At 40.0% G+C, this 14580-nt stretch overlaps 1 protein-coding gene across 3 annotated transcripts in view; it reads right to left on the reverse strand.

Moving 5' to 3' along the window:
* Positions 1 to 13921, reverse strand: part of STK38 (serine/threonine kinase 38) — a 41749-nt gene extending 27828 nt beyond the window's left edge. The window contains exons 1-2 of one of the 3 annotated variants that reach the window (XM_010848665.1): positions 13599 to 13921; positions 9005 to 9137 (exon numbers count right to left, since the gene is read on the reverse strand). In XM_010848665.1, the coding sequence (XP_010846967.1) occupies positions 9005 to 9135 (131 nt within the window). In that variant the 5' untranslated portion in view covers positions 9136 to 9137; positions 13599 to 13921. Of the gene's footprint in view, positions 1 to 9004; positions 9141 to 10663; positions 10697 to 13598 lie in introns of those variants that run through there. The other 2 variants (XM_010848662.1, XM_010848663.1) reach the window with 2 other exon arrangements.
* Positions 13922 to 14580: the final 659 nt, after the last annotated feature.

A 14580-nucleotide genomic window follows, 5' to 3' on the forward strand; every position in this document is an offset into this window, starting at 1 on the left:
CACCCATACATGATTACTGGAAAAACCATAGCTTTAACTAGACGGACCTTTGTTGGCAAAGTAATGTCTCTGCTTTTTAATATGCTGCCTAGGTTGGTCACAGCTTTTCTTCCAAGGAGTGAGTGTCTTTTAATTTCATGGCTGCAGTCACCATCTGCAGTGATTTTGGAGCCCAAGAAAATAAAGTCTGTCACTGTTTCTATTGTTTCTCCATCTATTTGCCATGGATTGATGGGACTGGATGCCATGATCTTAGTTTTCTGAATGCTGGGTTTTAAGTCAGCTTTTTCACTCTCCTCTTTCACTTTCATCAAGATGCTATTTAGTTCTTCACTTTCTGCCATAAGGGTGGTGTCTTCTGCATATCTGAGGTTGTTGATATTTCTCCCAGCAATCTTGATTTCAGCTTGTGCTTCATCTAGCCTGGCATTTCACATGATGTACTCTGCATATAAGTTAAATAAGCAGGGTGACAATACACAGCCTTGACGTACTCCTTTCCCAATTTGGAACCAGTCTGTTGTTCCATGTCTGGTTCTAACTGTTGCTTCTTGACCTGCATACAGATTTCTCAGGAAGCAGGTAAGGTGGTCTAGTATTCCCATCTCTTGAAGAATTTTCCACAGTTTGTTGTGATCTACACAGTCAAAAGCTCTGGCGTAGTCAATAAGGCAGAAGTAGATGTTTTTCTGAAATTCTCTTGCTTTTTCTATGATCCAACGGATGTTGGCAAGTTGATCTCTGGCTCTTCTACCTTTCCTAAATCCAGCTTGAACATCTCGAAGTTCATGGTTCAAGTACTGTTGAAGCCTGGCTTGGAGAATTTTGAGTATTACTTTGCTAGCGTGTGAGATGAGTGCAATTGTGAGGTAGTCTGAACATTCTTTGGCATTGCCCTTCTTTGGGATTGGGATGAAAACTGACCTTTTCCAGTCCTGTGGCCACTGCTGAGTTTTCCAGATTTGCTGGCATATTGTGTGCAGCACTTTCACAACATCATCTTTTAGGACTTGAAATAGCTCAACTGGAATTCCATCACCTCCACTAACTTTGTAGTGATGCTTTGTAAGGTCCACTTGACTTGGCACTCCAAGATGCCTGGCTCTAGGTGAGTGATCACACCATTGTGGTTATCTGAGTCATGAAGATCTTTTTTGTACAGTTCTTCTGTGTATTCTTGCCACCTCTTCTTAATATATAAGTCTAGACTCACCCATTCCTGGGGCCCAAATAAAACTGACACTTGCTCACTAGTAATAATCAAACATTGCACTTGCTCACTGTAATAACCACACATTGCAAAACTCATTATCAGATCAGACTAAAAGCAAACAGAAAAACCTGAGTAAGAATATGGAAGAGAAGTAGCAGCAGATGCTGGTTCTCAGAGGGTAAAATGTAGAAGAATTCTTAAATGATTTAGGGGGAAGAAAGGGGAAAGCACAAAATTATTGCCTATTAAATTAGGCTTTTGTGGCTTTAATTAATCCTCCAAAATAATATTTATAAAGAACAGAAACAACACAGATCATTTTGTAAAAAGAAATGCCAGTTGCCTCAGTTTTCATTTCAAACTGCTACAAATTATCCAAACCATTAATTTTCTATGAACAACTAGGCGATTATTAATACCTATCTCTCTTTATGGACACCTAGGATCACATGAGAGAATAGGAGAACTGCTATTGCTAGAGAAGCTTAACACAGAGGCCAGGAAAGGCAAAAGACAGATTAAAAAAATATGAAATTTGCATTATTGGATGTATTCAGTTTGCCACCTATAAGGAGCTTCAATAAGCATTCTGCCACACTAGACTTAGGGAATTTAATTGTTTAAACCAATATGTAGGATTACTGTAGTGTTTCTATGAAATAACCCAATGTTCTCATATTCTACTTTTACACAGGAGACAATTTCCAAATGATTTTCATTTTTCCTTCTGCTTTTATCTTCTGCAGTAAACCCTTTGTTCAAATATAACCAATGTTGGACTTCCCTGGTGGTCCAGTGGTTAAGAATCCACCTGCCAATGCAGGGGACATAGGTTCCATCCCTGGTCTGGGAAGATCCCACATGCGGAGGAGCAACTAAGCCCATGCACCACAACTACTGAGGCCACATGCCTAGCTCTGCAAGAGAAGCCACCACAATGAGAAGCCCCACACTTGCCGCAACTAGAGAAAGCCCATATGCAGCACTGGAGACCCAGCGCAGCCATAAATAAATAAATAAAAAGTTGTAAATATAACCCAGTGCTCTACTACAGAATGGCACAAAAGTTGCATATAAATGGGAGGAAAAACTAGAGATTTTAAAGACAACAAGACATATACAAACAAATATTTGTATTACAACCTGATCTCTTTTATTAGCCCCCAAATTTACCAGCCCAATACTTATTATTTCAAACTGCTCATCATATGTTGGAGAAGGCAATGGCAACCTACTCCAGTACTCTTGCCTGGAAAATCCCATGGACGGAGGAGCCTGGTGGGCTGCAGTCCATGGGGTCACTAAGAGTTGGGCACGACTGAGTGACTTCAATTTCACTTTTCACTTTCATGCACTGGAGAAGGAAATGGCAACCCACTCCAGTGTTCTTGCCTGGAGAATCCCAAGGATGGCAGAGCCTGGTGGGAGGCTATCTATGGGGTCGCACAGAGTCGGACACGACTGAAGCGACTTAGCAGCAGCAGTAGCAGCATCACGTTAGCCACATATTCATAATTAAATGTTTCTTAACCATCATTTGTCTCATATCATTAAAACTCTGCTTATTTGTCAAGGTTCTGTGACGTTGCCCCCATAACATCAAAACTCTTGAAAATCTCTGACAGTTCCAATTTGAGTTTACTTACTATTGTAGTAGCTCCTGCCAATCACTGTATTTAATTTTTCAAATTTTCATAGTTTTTAAAGGTTACAATCCATTTACAAATATCACAAAATACTGGCTATATTTCCTATGTTGTACAATCCATCCTTGTAGCCTTTCTTACATCCAATAGTTTGTACCTCCCACTCCACTACCCCTTTATGACCCCTCCCCTTTACTGGTAACCACTAGTTTGTTCTCTATATCTGTGACTCTGCTTCTTTCTTTGTTATATTTACTGGTTTGTGGTATGTTTTAAATTCTACACACAAATGATATCACACAGTATTTGTCTTTCTCTGCCTGACTTACTTCATTTAGCGATAATGCCCTGGATGTCCATTCACGTTGCTGAAATGGTAAAAATTTCGTTCTTTTTTATGGCTTAGTGATATTCCATTTTGTGTGTATGTGTGCACACACATTACAAATCTTCTTTACGCAATCCTCTATTGATGGACATTTAGGCTGCTTCCATATCTTGTCAACTGTAAATAATGCTACTATGAACAATGGGGTACACAGCTTCCTGAACTAGTGATTCTGGTTTTTTCTAATATATACCCAGGAATAGAATTGCTGGATCATATGGTAACTCTATTTTTAGTTTCTTGAGAAACCTCCATACTGTTTTCCTCAGTAGCTGCATCAATTTACATTCACACTGACCATGCAGGAGGGTTCTCTTTTCTCTACATCCTTGCCAACAATTGTTATGTTCTTTTTGGTGACAGCCACTCTGATAGGTGTGAGGTGATATTGTGGCTTTGAATTGCATTCCCCTGATGATTAGTGAGGCTGAGCGTCTTTTCATGTGGCTGCTGGCCATCTGTGTTTCTTCTATGGGAAAATGTCTATTCAGCCCTTCTGCCCAGTTTTCAATCGCATTGTTTGATTTTCCGATGTTGAGTTATATGAGCTATTTATATACTGCTTTTTTTAAAATTTTCTTGGAGTGATAAAACCCAAAATAAAACAGTCCTACCAAACTGTATCAACAAACTTAAGACCAAATATCAACTCATGTCCAAAAACGAGGGCACTAAGGAAATGCAAAAACCAGAATAAGGTATCACCTCACACTGTTCAAAATGGCCCTCATCAAAAAGTCTACACACAATAAATGCTGGAGAGGCTACGGAGAAAAGGGAACCCTCCTACACTGTTGGTAGGAATGTAAACTGGTACAACCATTATGGAGAAAAGTATGGAGCTTCCTTAAAAAACTAAACACAGAACTACCATATTACCCAGCAATCTCACTCCTGGGCTTGTACCTGGAGAAAATCGTAATTCAAAAAGATCCATGCACCCCAATGTTCACTGAAGCGGTATTTACAATAGCCAAGACATGGAAGCAACCTAAATCTCCATCAACAGAGAAACAAATAAAAAAGATGTGATACATACATGCAATGGAATATGACTCAGCCATAAAAAAGCTGAAAACAATGCCATGTGTAGCAACATGGATGGACCTGGAGATTATCATTCTAAGTGATGTAAATCAGTTAGAGAAAGGCAAATCATATGGTATCACTTATATGTGGAATCTGTTTCCCTTGTGGCTCAGCTGGTAAAGAATCTGTCTGCAATGTGGGAGACCTGGGTTCGATCCCTGGGTTGGGAAGATCCCTCGGAGAAGGGAAAGGCTACCCGCTCCAGTATTCTAGCCTGGAGAATTCCATGGACTGTATATAGTCCATGGGGTCACAAAGAGTCAGACACAACTGACTGACTTTCACATGTGGAATCTAATTAAAAAATGATACAAATGAACTTATTTACAAAAACAGAAATAGACTCACAGATCTTGAAATCAAACTTACAGTTACCAAAGGGGAAACATGGAAAGAAGTGATAAATTAGGAGACTGGGATTAACATATACACACTACTGTAAATAAAACAGGTAACAAGTACCAACTGACTATTATCAAATAAAATAAGTAACTTAATCAGAACTCATAAACATTTCTTTGTAACTGCAACACCAGAAGCTCTGATTTCAACAGAGCAGTTGTATTTGAAAATAACCATCCCCAACAGGTTTTACATGCCTAGAGCATACAAATTTATTTTTGAATGCCCCATGATCCTAACAAAGAGCACTGTACAGGCTCTTATTTGTCCCAGTGAACAAAGCTAGCCACCACCCGTATAAAGTATCTTGCTATTCTGCATACAGAGCTGCATATTTAAAATCAAATCATATATCCCATGTAAATTATGATTTCTACCCTCCTGAAGAAAATGATTGCAAAAATCCTTATCCATACCTTAGCACACCGAATCCAGCAATATATAAAGAGAATAATGCATTTTGACTAAGAGGGTTTTACCCTAAGAATGGAAGGTGAGTCTAACATTCAAAACCCAGTCCATGTACTTCACTATAGTGGAAGAATAAAGAAAACACAAGGTGATCATCTCAAAGATGCAGAAAAAGCATTTGACAAAATTCAACACCCACTCATGATAAAAATTCTCCAACAGGAACATAAGGAAACTTTCCCAATCAATGAAGAGCATCTTTGAAAAACCTACCTTAACACCATAACTGAGAAACAGTGCTTTCCCCTGTAAACGGGAACAAAAGGTGTCTACTCCCATCACTTACGTTCCACACTGCACCCGAAATCCTAGTCAATGTGAAAAGGTAAAAAGAAAGAAAATGTGTACAGACTGGAAAGGAAGATGTAGAACTCTATCTGGGTATGATTCTTTACAAAGAAAATTCTAAGGAATCTACAAAAAGGCTACTATGAAAGTAAATTAGCAAGTTGTAAGGTTTAAGGTCAATATGCAAAATTCAGTTATAGTTCTATATGCTAGCAACAAAAAAGTGGAAAATGAACTTTCAAATACCCACTTACAATAGCATAAAAAAAATCCAAAAATATTAGTAATAGACAAACAAAAGACATGAAATGCCTCCACCCTAAAACTACAAACTACTGCTAAGAAATATTAAAAACCGAACAAAAATAGATTGATACGCATCAAAAAATTCAATATTGTAAAGATGTCAACCCTCCCTCAAACTGATCCACAGACTCAATACAACTACAACCATAATTCCACCAGGCTTTTCTGCAGAAACTGATAAGCTGATTTTAAAATGTATATGTAAATTCAAAAAACCAAGAATATCCAAAGTAACCTTGAAAAAGACAAGAACCACCACCAAGTTGAAGGCTTATACTGACTTCAAAACTTACTACAAAGCTCTGATAATCAAGACAATCTGATACTGGTATACAGACAGATAGATAAATGAAATTGAACAAAGAGCCCAGACAGATTCACAATTATATGGCATTTGATTTTCAAAAGTGCCAAAGCAATTTAATGGGGAAAAGAAAGTTTGCAATAAAGAGTACTAAAATAACTGGATATCCATATGGAAAATAAATTTCAAACCCCACCTCATACCCCACACACTTATCAATTCAAGATTGATCACATAAATATAAAAACTAAGCCTATAAAACTTCCAGAAGAAAACATAATAGAATTATCTTCATGACTGAGGAGTAGGCAAAGGTTTCTTACAGGTCACAGGATGCAATAACCACAAAAGAAAAAAAAAAAAAAAGCCAAATTAGATGAACAGGAAAGCCACAGACTGGTAGAAACTTTGCAAAACACATCTACAGCAAAGGATCACTATCTAAGATATATAAAGAAATTCTAAAACTCAATAGTTAAAAAATTTGAACAAACACTTCACAAAGGAAAATATGGCCAAAAGGCATATAAATAAAAATGTTGAACATCATTTAATCATTAGGGAAATGCAAATTAAAAAAACAATCAAATAACACTGAGCATCCACAAAAGCAGCTAGTTAAAAGACTGACAATACCAATGTTTAAAAAATATATATATAAAGCAACTACAACTCTCATACATCATTGGAAATATTTTAGAAAAATGTCTAGCAACTTCTCATAAAACTAAACACATATTTATGTATATTTATGACCCAAGAGCCAGCTATTCCATTTCTAAATATTTACCTAAGAACTGAAAACAAATGTTCGCGAAAAGATCTATACATAAATGTTCAGAGCAACTTACTCAGAACAGCCAAAAACTTTAAAAAGCCTAATTTTTTATCAATAAAAGAACATACAAGCAAACTATGGTATAATCAGAAAACAGAATGGTATTCAGGAATATAAAGGAACAAACTATGGACACAATAGCAAAATGGATGAACTTTTAAAACATTAGGCTGAGTGCAAGATGCTTTATTCAAATGAATCCATTTACATGTTCCATTTGTATGGAACAGACAATATTAATCTATGGTAGAAACAAAACCACAACAGCAGTGGCCAGGGGTTGAAGAAGAATCTCCAGGAAAGACCCTTCGGGGGTAATGGTAACAGTCTGTCTTGAGAAAGGTTTAAGTTGCTGCTAAGTCGCTTCAGTCGTGTCCAACTCTGTGCGACCCCATAGACAGCAGCCCACCAGGCTCCCCCGTCCCTGGATTCTCCAGGCAAGAACACTGGAGTAGGTTGCCATTTCCTTCTCCAATGCATGAAAGTGAAAGTGAAGTCGCTCAGTCGTGTCTGACTCTCCGAGACCCCATGGACTGCAGCCCACCAGGCTCCTCCGTCCACGGGATTTTCCAGGCAAGAGTACTGGAGTGGGGGGTGCCATTGCCTTCTCCGAAGATTTAAGTTACACAGGTATATATTTTTGTCAAAATTCATCAAAATGTACCCTTAAGGTGGTACATTTCATTGCATGCAAACTTTAAACTCCCTTAAGAAATATATATATCAAACTCATTATACAAGCAGAAATATTCAGAGATAAAACATACAGACATCCGCAACATACTTTGAAGTACAAGCAAAAAGATTAAGATGAATTAATGAATGTATTAAGGGATGGACAGATCAATATGTGATAAATGATAAATGTAGAATCTATATGATGTCTGTATGGGTATTTATTGAAAACAATTCTTTCAACTTTTCTGTGCTTCTGAATATTTTCTTAATAAAATAATGGAAAAAAATTTTAAATGAGTTACTTCATGGATAGTACACACTAGATCAGTAACAATACCTGCCACTCTAATAGGGAAGACCCTTTGCTGCTGCTGCTGCTAAGTCGAGGCAGTCGTGTCCGACTCTGTGCGACCCCATAGACGGCAGCCCACCAGGCTCCCCTGTCCCTCGGATTCTCCAGGCAAGAACACTGGAGTGGGTTGCCATTTCGCCTTATAAGCTTAAATTATATGTAATGACCCATCTCTGGTAACCCTGCCTCTCAAGTAATGAGCATTAAGCTAAAAGGCCTTTGTTTAACTCATAGAACAATCATGACCAGGCCTACCTGTGAATGATTGCAGGGAGGAAGAAATTAAAACAACCCCTCTGGAGGCTGACTAGAACCAGGAAATGTCTGACTTTACTCCCTCTCCAGTTAGTGGAAGAAAAGCCTTAGGCAAGGTGGTTCTTTAGAGCTATGAGTCCACCATCTTCTCAGTTTTCTCACTTTCAGAATAAAGTCACTATTCCTTGCCCCAACAACTCATCTCTCAATTTACTGGTCTGTCAGTGCAGCGAGCAGCATGAGCTTCGACTCAGTAACGCTACTACTACCACCACTCACGTGATTACTAGGTGTGATGCACTTTGGTGGGTACTCATATGTGTTACATTCAATACCTACAGCAATGCTGAAAGGCAAGTAGTACTCTCCTCATTTTCCAGATAGGAGAACTGATGTGCAGAAAGACTAAAAATCTGTTCTAACCTCATACATCGACCAGATGGTAAAGGCAGGATTCTAAACCCAGATCTGGCTCCATAATGCTGCTCTTTCCATTATATCACAGTGCCTTAACGATGAACTGCAAGGTTTTGGTCCAATTAACTTCTTATAGTACCATGGAATTTTATGTTCTTGACCAGTAAACAGAAATAGAAATAAGTGGGTTATTAGCAAGGACCTTGGAAATCAACGACACTGTTACTCCACTGTAATGGAACTGGTTAGAACATGGTTGCTGCTACTCTTGTCTTCTTTCAATCATATTACAAATGTGATTCATGATACAAGAGAAGGATCCCAAAACCATGACTCGATTTTCTCAAAATTCTTTACCTCATTTCTCGTTCTTCATGTTGAGCAATAAGGTTGCTATAAAAATTCTCCAGTGTCACTTTGGTCATCGTCACCCTTTCCTTTGTGTGACTACTCATGGACGAGCAAGGTGTTGAGCCTGTCATTGCCATGGCTGCTAGAAACAATGAAAAAAAAGAGGTATTAGTTTTGGAGATGGAATCCACCAGTTCTGTACTCTCCTACCCTACTAGTAGGAATGTAAATTGACCTAAGTTTTCTGGAATACAAACAGTATAAAACAAAACCCAGACAAACAGAATACTTGGTGAAAACAAGTATACATTAAAGTTTTTTGACACAGAACTACCATGCCTAGGTATAAGGCCTAGAGAAACTATCACACAGGTTCCTTTTTTATTTTTCTTGTGCCAATGGAACCCGTGCTCCCTGCAGTGGAAGCGCAGAGACGAAACCACCAGACTGCCAGGGACTTCCCCACTCCACACAGGCTCTTAAGGGAACATGAACAAGATGTGCACTATAGAAGATGGTCCTTATGCCATCAACTGTGTTAGGAGAAACTAGAAGCAATTCAGTAAGCAAATCAACAAGTAAAATGCTGTGGAAACATACAAAGAAATTACCATATAGCAAAAGCGACATGAATATATCCTTAAGGAAGAGCGTTGCATTTTTCAAAAAGAAGGGAACAAGACCACAATACCAGACACATATATTAAGAACATGTAACACAGACAGTACCACTCTTTGCCATCTAGGAATCTACCTCGAAGGAATCAAAGACCCACAAGGATTCACACACAAGGGGATTCAATGCAACATTGTAATGACAAAGAAAAACTACAAGTAACTTGAATAACCAAGAACAGAACTGATTAAATCATGGGAAAGTCCTACAATGAAATAACATGCAGACAATTAAAATATCTTTAAATGTTTGTCAGGCAAGCCTTTAAAGAATAAAACAAAAAACATTTTTCAGGAAAAATATTTCCAATCTAATTGAAAATACTGTTATAAAACAGAACATATACCATTTCACTTTTATGTGTTTACTGTATATGCACAGAATTATTAGAAACATATATAAAAATGTTACCAGTGGGGAAAAATATTATTAGTGGTCTAACTCTAGGCAGTGAGAATACAACAGATCATCTTCTTGTTTGTGTTTTTCCACATTTTCTTCAATGAGTGTGTACTAAGTTACCAAGAACTTTTAAATTTAAAATTTCTATAATTTAAAAAAAAATCTATGACTAAAATCTTCACCTATAGGTATAAATGTACTGTGACATGGCTTATGGTATTCGACAGATGTCTGCTATCTATTTGAATTGACAAGTTAAAACAAAGACCTATGATGGAAACAATACTACAAAAGAAAAAAACCTGAGTCATAACTCTAGTGATGAAAGATACCTTAAAAACAAGAGGCCCGAACTTCCTAGTTTTACATATTTGAAAACTGATACCAATGAGGTTTAAATAGCTTTGTTGTTACTTAGTCACTCAGTTGTGTCCGCCTCTTTGTGACCCCCATGGACTGCAGCATGCCAGGCTTCCCTGCCTTCACCATCTCCCAGAGTTTGCTCAAACTCATGTCCATTGAATCGAGGATGCCATCCAACCATCTTATCTTCTGTTGACCCTTCCTCCGCCTGCCCTCAATCTTACCCAGCATCAAGGTCTTTTCCAATGACTCAGCTCTTCACACCAGGTAGCCAAAGTATGGGAGCTTCAGCATCAGTCCTTCCAATGAATATTCAGGGTTGATTTCCTTTAGGATTGACTGGTTTGATCTCCTTGAAGTCCAAGGGATTCTCAAGAGTCTCCTCCATCCAGCACCACAATTCAAAAGCATCAATTCTTTGGCATTCAGCCTTCCTTATGGTTCAACTCTCACATTAGTACATGACTACTGGAAAAACCCTAGCTTTGCTATATAGGCCTTTGTTTGGCAAAGTGGTATCTCTGCTTTTTAATACACTGTCTAGGTTTGTCATAGCTTTCCTTCCAAGGAGCAAGCATCTTTTAATTACAAAAGTTTTCTTAAGGTTCTCCTCTTGATTCTTAGCAGCTTTTAAAATTGTTTCGGAGATTAAATGTAGCCTTTTAAGAAATGTGTAAACACATTATTACTAAGAAAAAAGACTTAACATTAAGCAATTTTACAAAAAGATACTGGGGGGGGAATCACATAAAGAATAATTTTTTCAGAGAAGAGATTCAAAATCAAGGCTCTACTTCAGTCATTCATGATGTGCTAAAATGATCAGTAATCACAAATTCAAGACACTGAACTCGTCTCAATCTTACTATAAAATGTTATTTTTTATGGGGAAGTTTCTGCTAACATCAAAGCAAACTCAAATGTTTTTAGGATATCAGAATTCTTTTTAAACCTCTGTCTGGTTTATGAAGCTTGGGTGTGGTTCCTTATTTGTCAGCCTGTACCCCCTCCACCCACAATGAAAACCACATGCTCTCTAAGTTTGGTGAGGAAATTTTAAAACCAGATTTAAAAACAAGTCTGAAGCAAGAGAGTGCTTAGTACTCCTCCCCTGTCTGAAAATTTCCGGAGAATGTTCTTGTCTGTCTCTATACATATACATACACATTTTAACAAATGAAATTATTTCCACATAAAAACACAACTAAAGAGTGTTTAAGCTAAGAAAACAATGCCTTCCATATAACAGGCAGTTAGTAAACATAAATTGAGCAAATTAATGATTTTCAGTTGTCAACAAAGTTAAAGAACAAAATTACATTTATATTAATGGGTATATAAAAACTGGAGAACAAAATTTTGACCCATTTAAGTTGCTAGCATGTCTTCCTAAACTTTGTAGAAGATCAACAGGAGATTAAGTGCACTCAAAGTTACTCCTATAAAAGGCCAATAATGTTCTAACAGAATGGTTTTCAACCTTCATTCAGTCTCTAATGCAATGGCTAAGGTTACACTGTCCTTCCCTTCGGCCTTTCTTCAAACCCTCCCCCCCATCCTTTTCCTCTGCTCATAAATTCATAATTGATAATTCTAATAACCTTTCATCAAAAGTTACTATTGCCCTATAGCAATTTATAGGTTTTCTGGGTCAACCAAGTACTTTCCATAAGACGACTCTCCCTCAAGCTTTGACAACTCAAGCCTTCTTGTCCTGACCTATAGGCCACTGGAGGCCCTTGCCCTATTTCTTTCATTCTCCAGCTCAGAATTAAGAAATGATAGGTAAGCAAGGACTCTTAAAAGTTAAAAAATAAATCTAACAGAAGAATGTGATCTTCACAAGTCAGGGCAAACATTAAAAGAAGATCAAATGAAAACTATCATTGTATCTAGAGAGTTATGCATGGTTAACTGACTGACTTTACAAAAGTACCCTGTGAACTCCATAAATATCCCCTTTCCTCACCAATTCTTTCTTTCTTTGTGACTGACAACCTAGTATCTTTCATTTGGACAATTCAACACTGGAGCTGAGACTATTCCTTAATAGTCACATATCTAATTTTTCCTCCTGGAACTCTAACTCACTGGAAAGCAAGCACCCTGTCTTATAATGCTTTTAATATTTTTCCCCATATCGGGTACAATGCTATGCACTTAGTTGAGTATCTTATAAAAGATTAGCTAGGAAAAATTGGTTTCTTATGCCCATTACTAGGAGCCGAAAATATGTATGTATGACGGGGGTGGGGTTAGGACATGGAATGGTTTTCTATACCAAGCGGAATAGAGTTGACCTCATCCCCTTAAGAGGAAGCTGCCATCTCTTGCCTGGGGGAGACTGGAGCCTGTTATTGTGGTGGCGGTTGTTTTACGCTTAGGGAAACCACATCCACTGCCTAATTCCAACTCCGAGCCAAAGTGCGCTGAAAGGGAGAAGAAAGGCAGTGGTCTCTACTCCAGTCTTCCCCTGTACACTTCAAAAAGAACAAGATTATCTTTGGGTCTGTTCGTCTAGTGGGAGCTCTGGGTCACTCTACCTGCCATTCTGCACACTTGAAGTCTTTTTGCACAGACTCTGCCCCAAGTCCTTACTTTCCTTCTCCACTCTCTTCTTTAAAGACGGCTTCACTACATTTTCCTGTGGTTTTCAGTTGGATTATCTGAAGCCCGGTACCCTAAGATTAACCATAGGGAAGGGGGCAGACGCAAAGGTAACCGCCGCCCCCCAAGGTGGGGGAGGGGGATGGTTTTCGACAACCGCCTCAGACAACACCCCTCAGATTCTTAAGACTCCAGAAAAAAAGAAGAAAAGGACGTGAAAATTGGTAACGACCGACAGACATCCTGGAGGGGACTGAGCGGTGGCAGCGAGGAGACAAAGCAAGCGACATGGAAAGAAGAGAGCCTGGCACCCCGCCCCAACAGCACTCGAAGACAGAGAAAGGACGGGGTGCGGAGCCTGTGAAACCATGTGGAGGACCGGTCAGGAGCCTCTGGAAGCCGGGAGGAAAAGCACTGACAGCAGGGGCCGAAAGGGCAGGGCTGGAAAGAAGACGCCGGCGGGAAAGGGAGAACCCCAAAAAAGAGTCAGGGAAAGAGGAGAGAAAGGAGAAGGCCGGGATGGACGGAAGACAACGGCAGCAAGACACTCACCGGAGCCCCGGGCTGAGGGGAGAGGCAGGGCTGGGGGCGGCGAACAGCCGCAGACGCCAGCCGGGCCAGCGGTCTCGAAGTGAGGCAAGGCGAAACCCCGCAGCAGCTGCCAGCCGACCGGAGGGGTGGGGACGCGTTAGGGACTCTGAAGTAGGGGGCCGCGGGGCGGTTGCGGGTGTGAAGACGACAGGAAGAGCCCCAACTGCCGGAAAAGACGGCAAGCGCAGGGGCCGAGGCTGCCCAGTCTCCCACCGCGGAGACGGGCTGGCGCGCCTACCAGGGTGACAGACTGCGCAAGCGTGACTTCCCGGAGCCGCGGCGCGAGTTCCGGGTCTGCGCATGCGCCCCCCCTCCCCGCCCCGCCCCTCCTCGCCTCATTCGGGCAGGAGAGGCCGAGTTGAGCGAAGAAGCCTGAGGGGTGGGTGCTTTTTCGGGGTGGGCGGGGTGGGCTTGCCTTGAGAGTCCTTTTGTTTTTTTTGTTTTTCATTTTGAAATAATTATAAACTCTCCCCCAAAGTGACAGAATTAGTACAAAAAGGTCCCTTTTACCCATCACCCATCCAGCTTCTCTCAACATCTTACATAACTACACTGCGTTATCAAAACCAGGAAATTAATATCGGCGGAGTACAGTGGACTCAGATCAGATCAGTCGCTCAGTCGTGTCCGACTCTTTGCGACCCCATGAATCGCAGCACGCCAGGCCTCCCTGTCCTGTCCTGTCCAATGGACTAGACCGAAGCAATTAACTAGATGACAAACCTCAGATTTAACCACTCAGGCTTGCACTCATTTTTGCGTGTGCGCGCGTACTCGCGCCCATCTGCGTAGTTCCATTAAGTTTTTTCACTTGTTGTAGTCATGGTCCCCAACCAACTCTTGATTTCCATCATAAATCGGTCCCCACCCACCCCACCCCTAGCCCTTCCCACCCCCACCCCCACGCCCATCTACACTCCCTTAACGTAAGGATTAGCATACT

This window comes from Bison bison, unplaced genomic scaffold (assembly GCF_000754665.1).
Source record: "Bison bison bison isolate TAMUID 2011002044 unplaced genomic scaffold, Bison_UMD1.0 scf7180017864270, whole genome shotgun sequence".
Taxonomy (NCBI): Eukaryota; Metazoa; Chordata; class Mammalia; order Artiodactyla; family Bovidae; genus Bison; species Bison bison.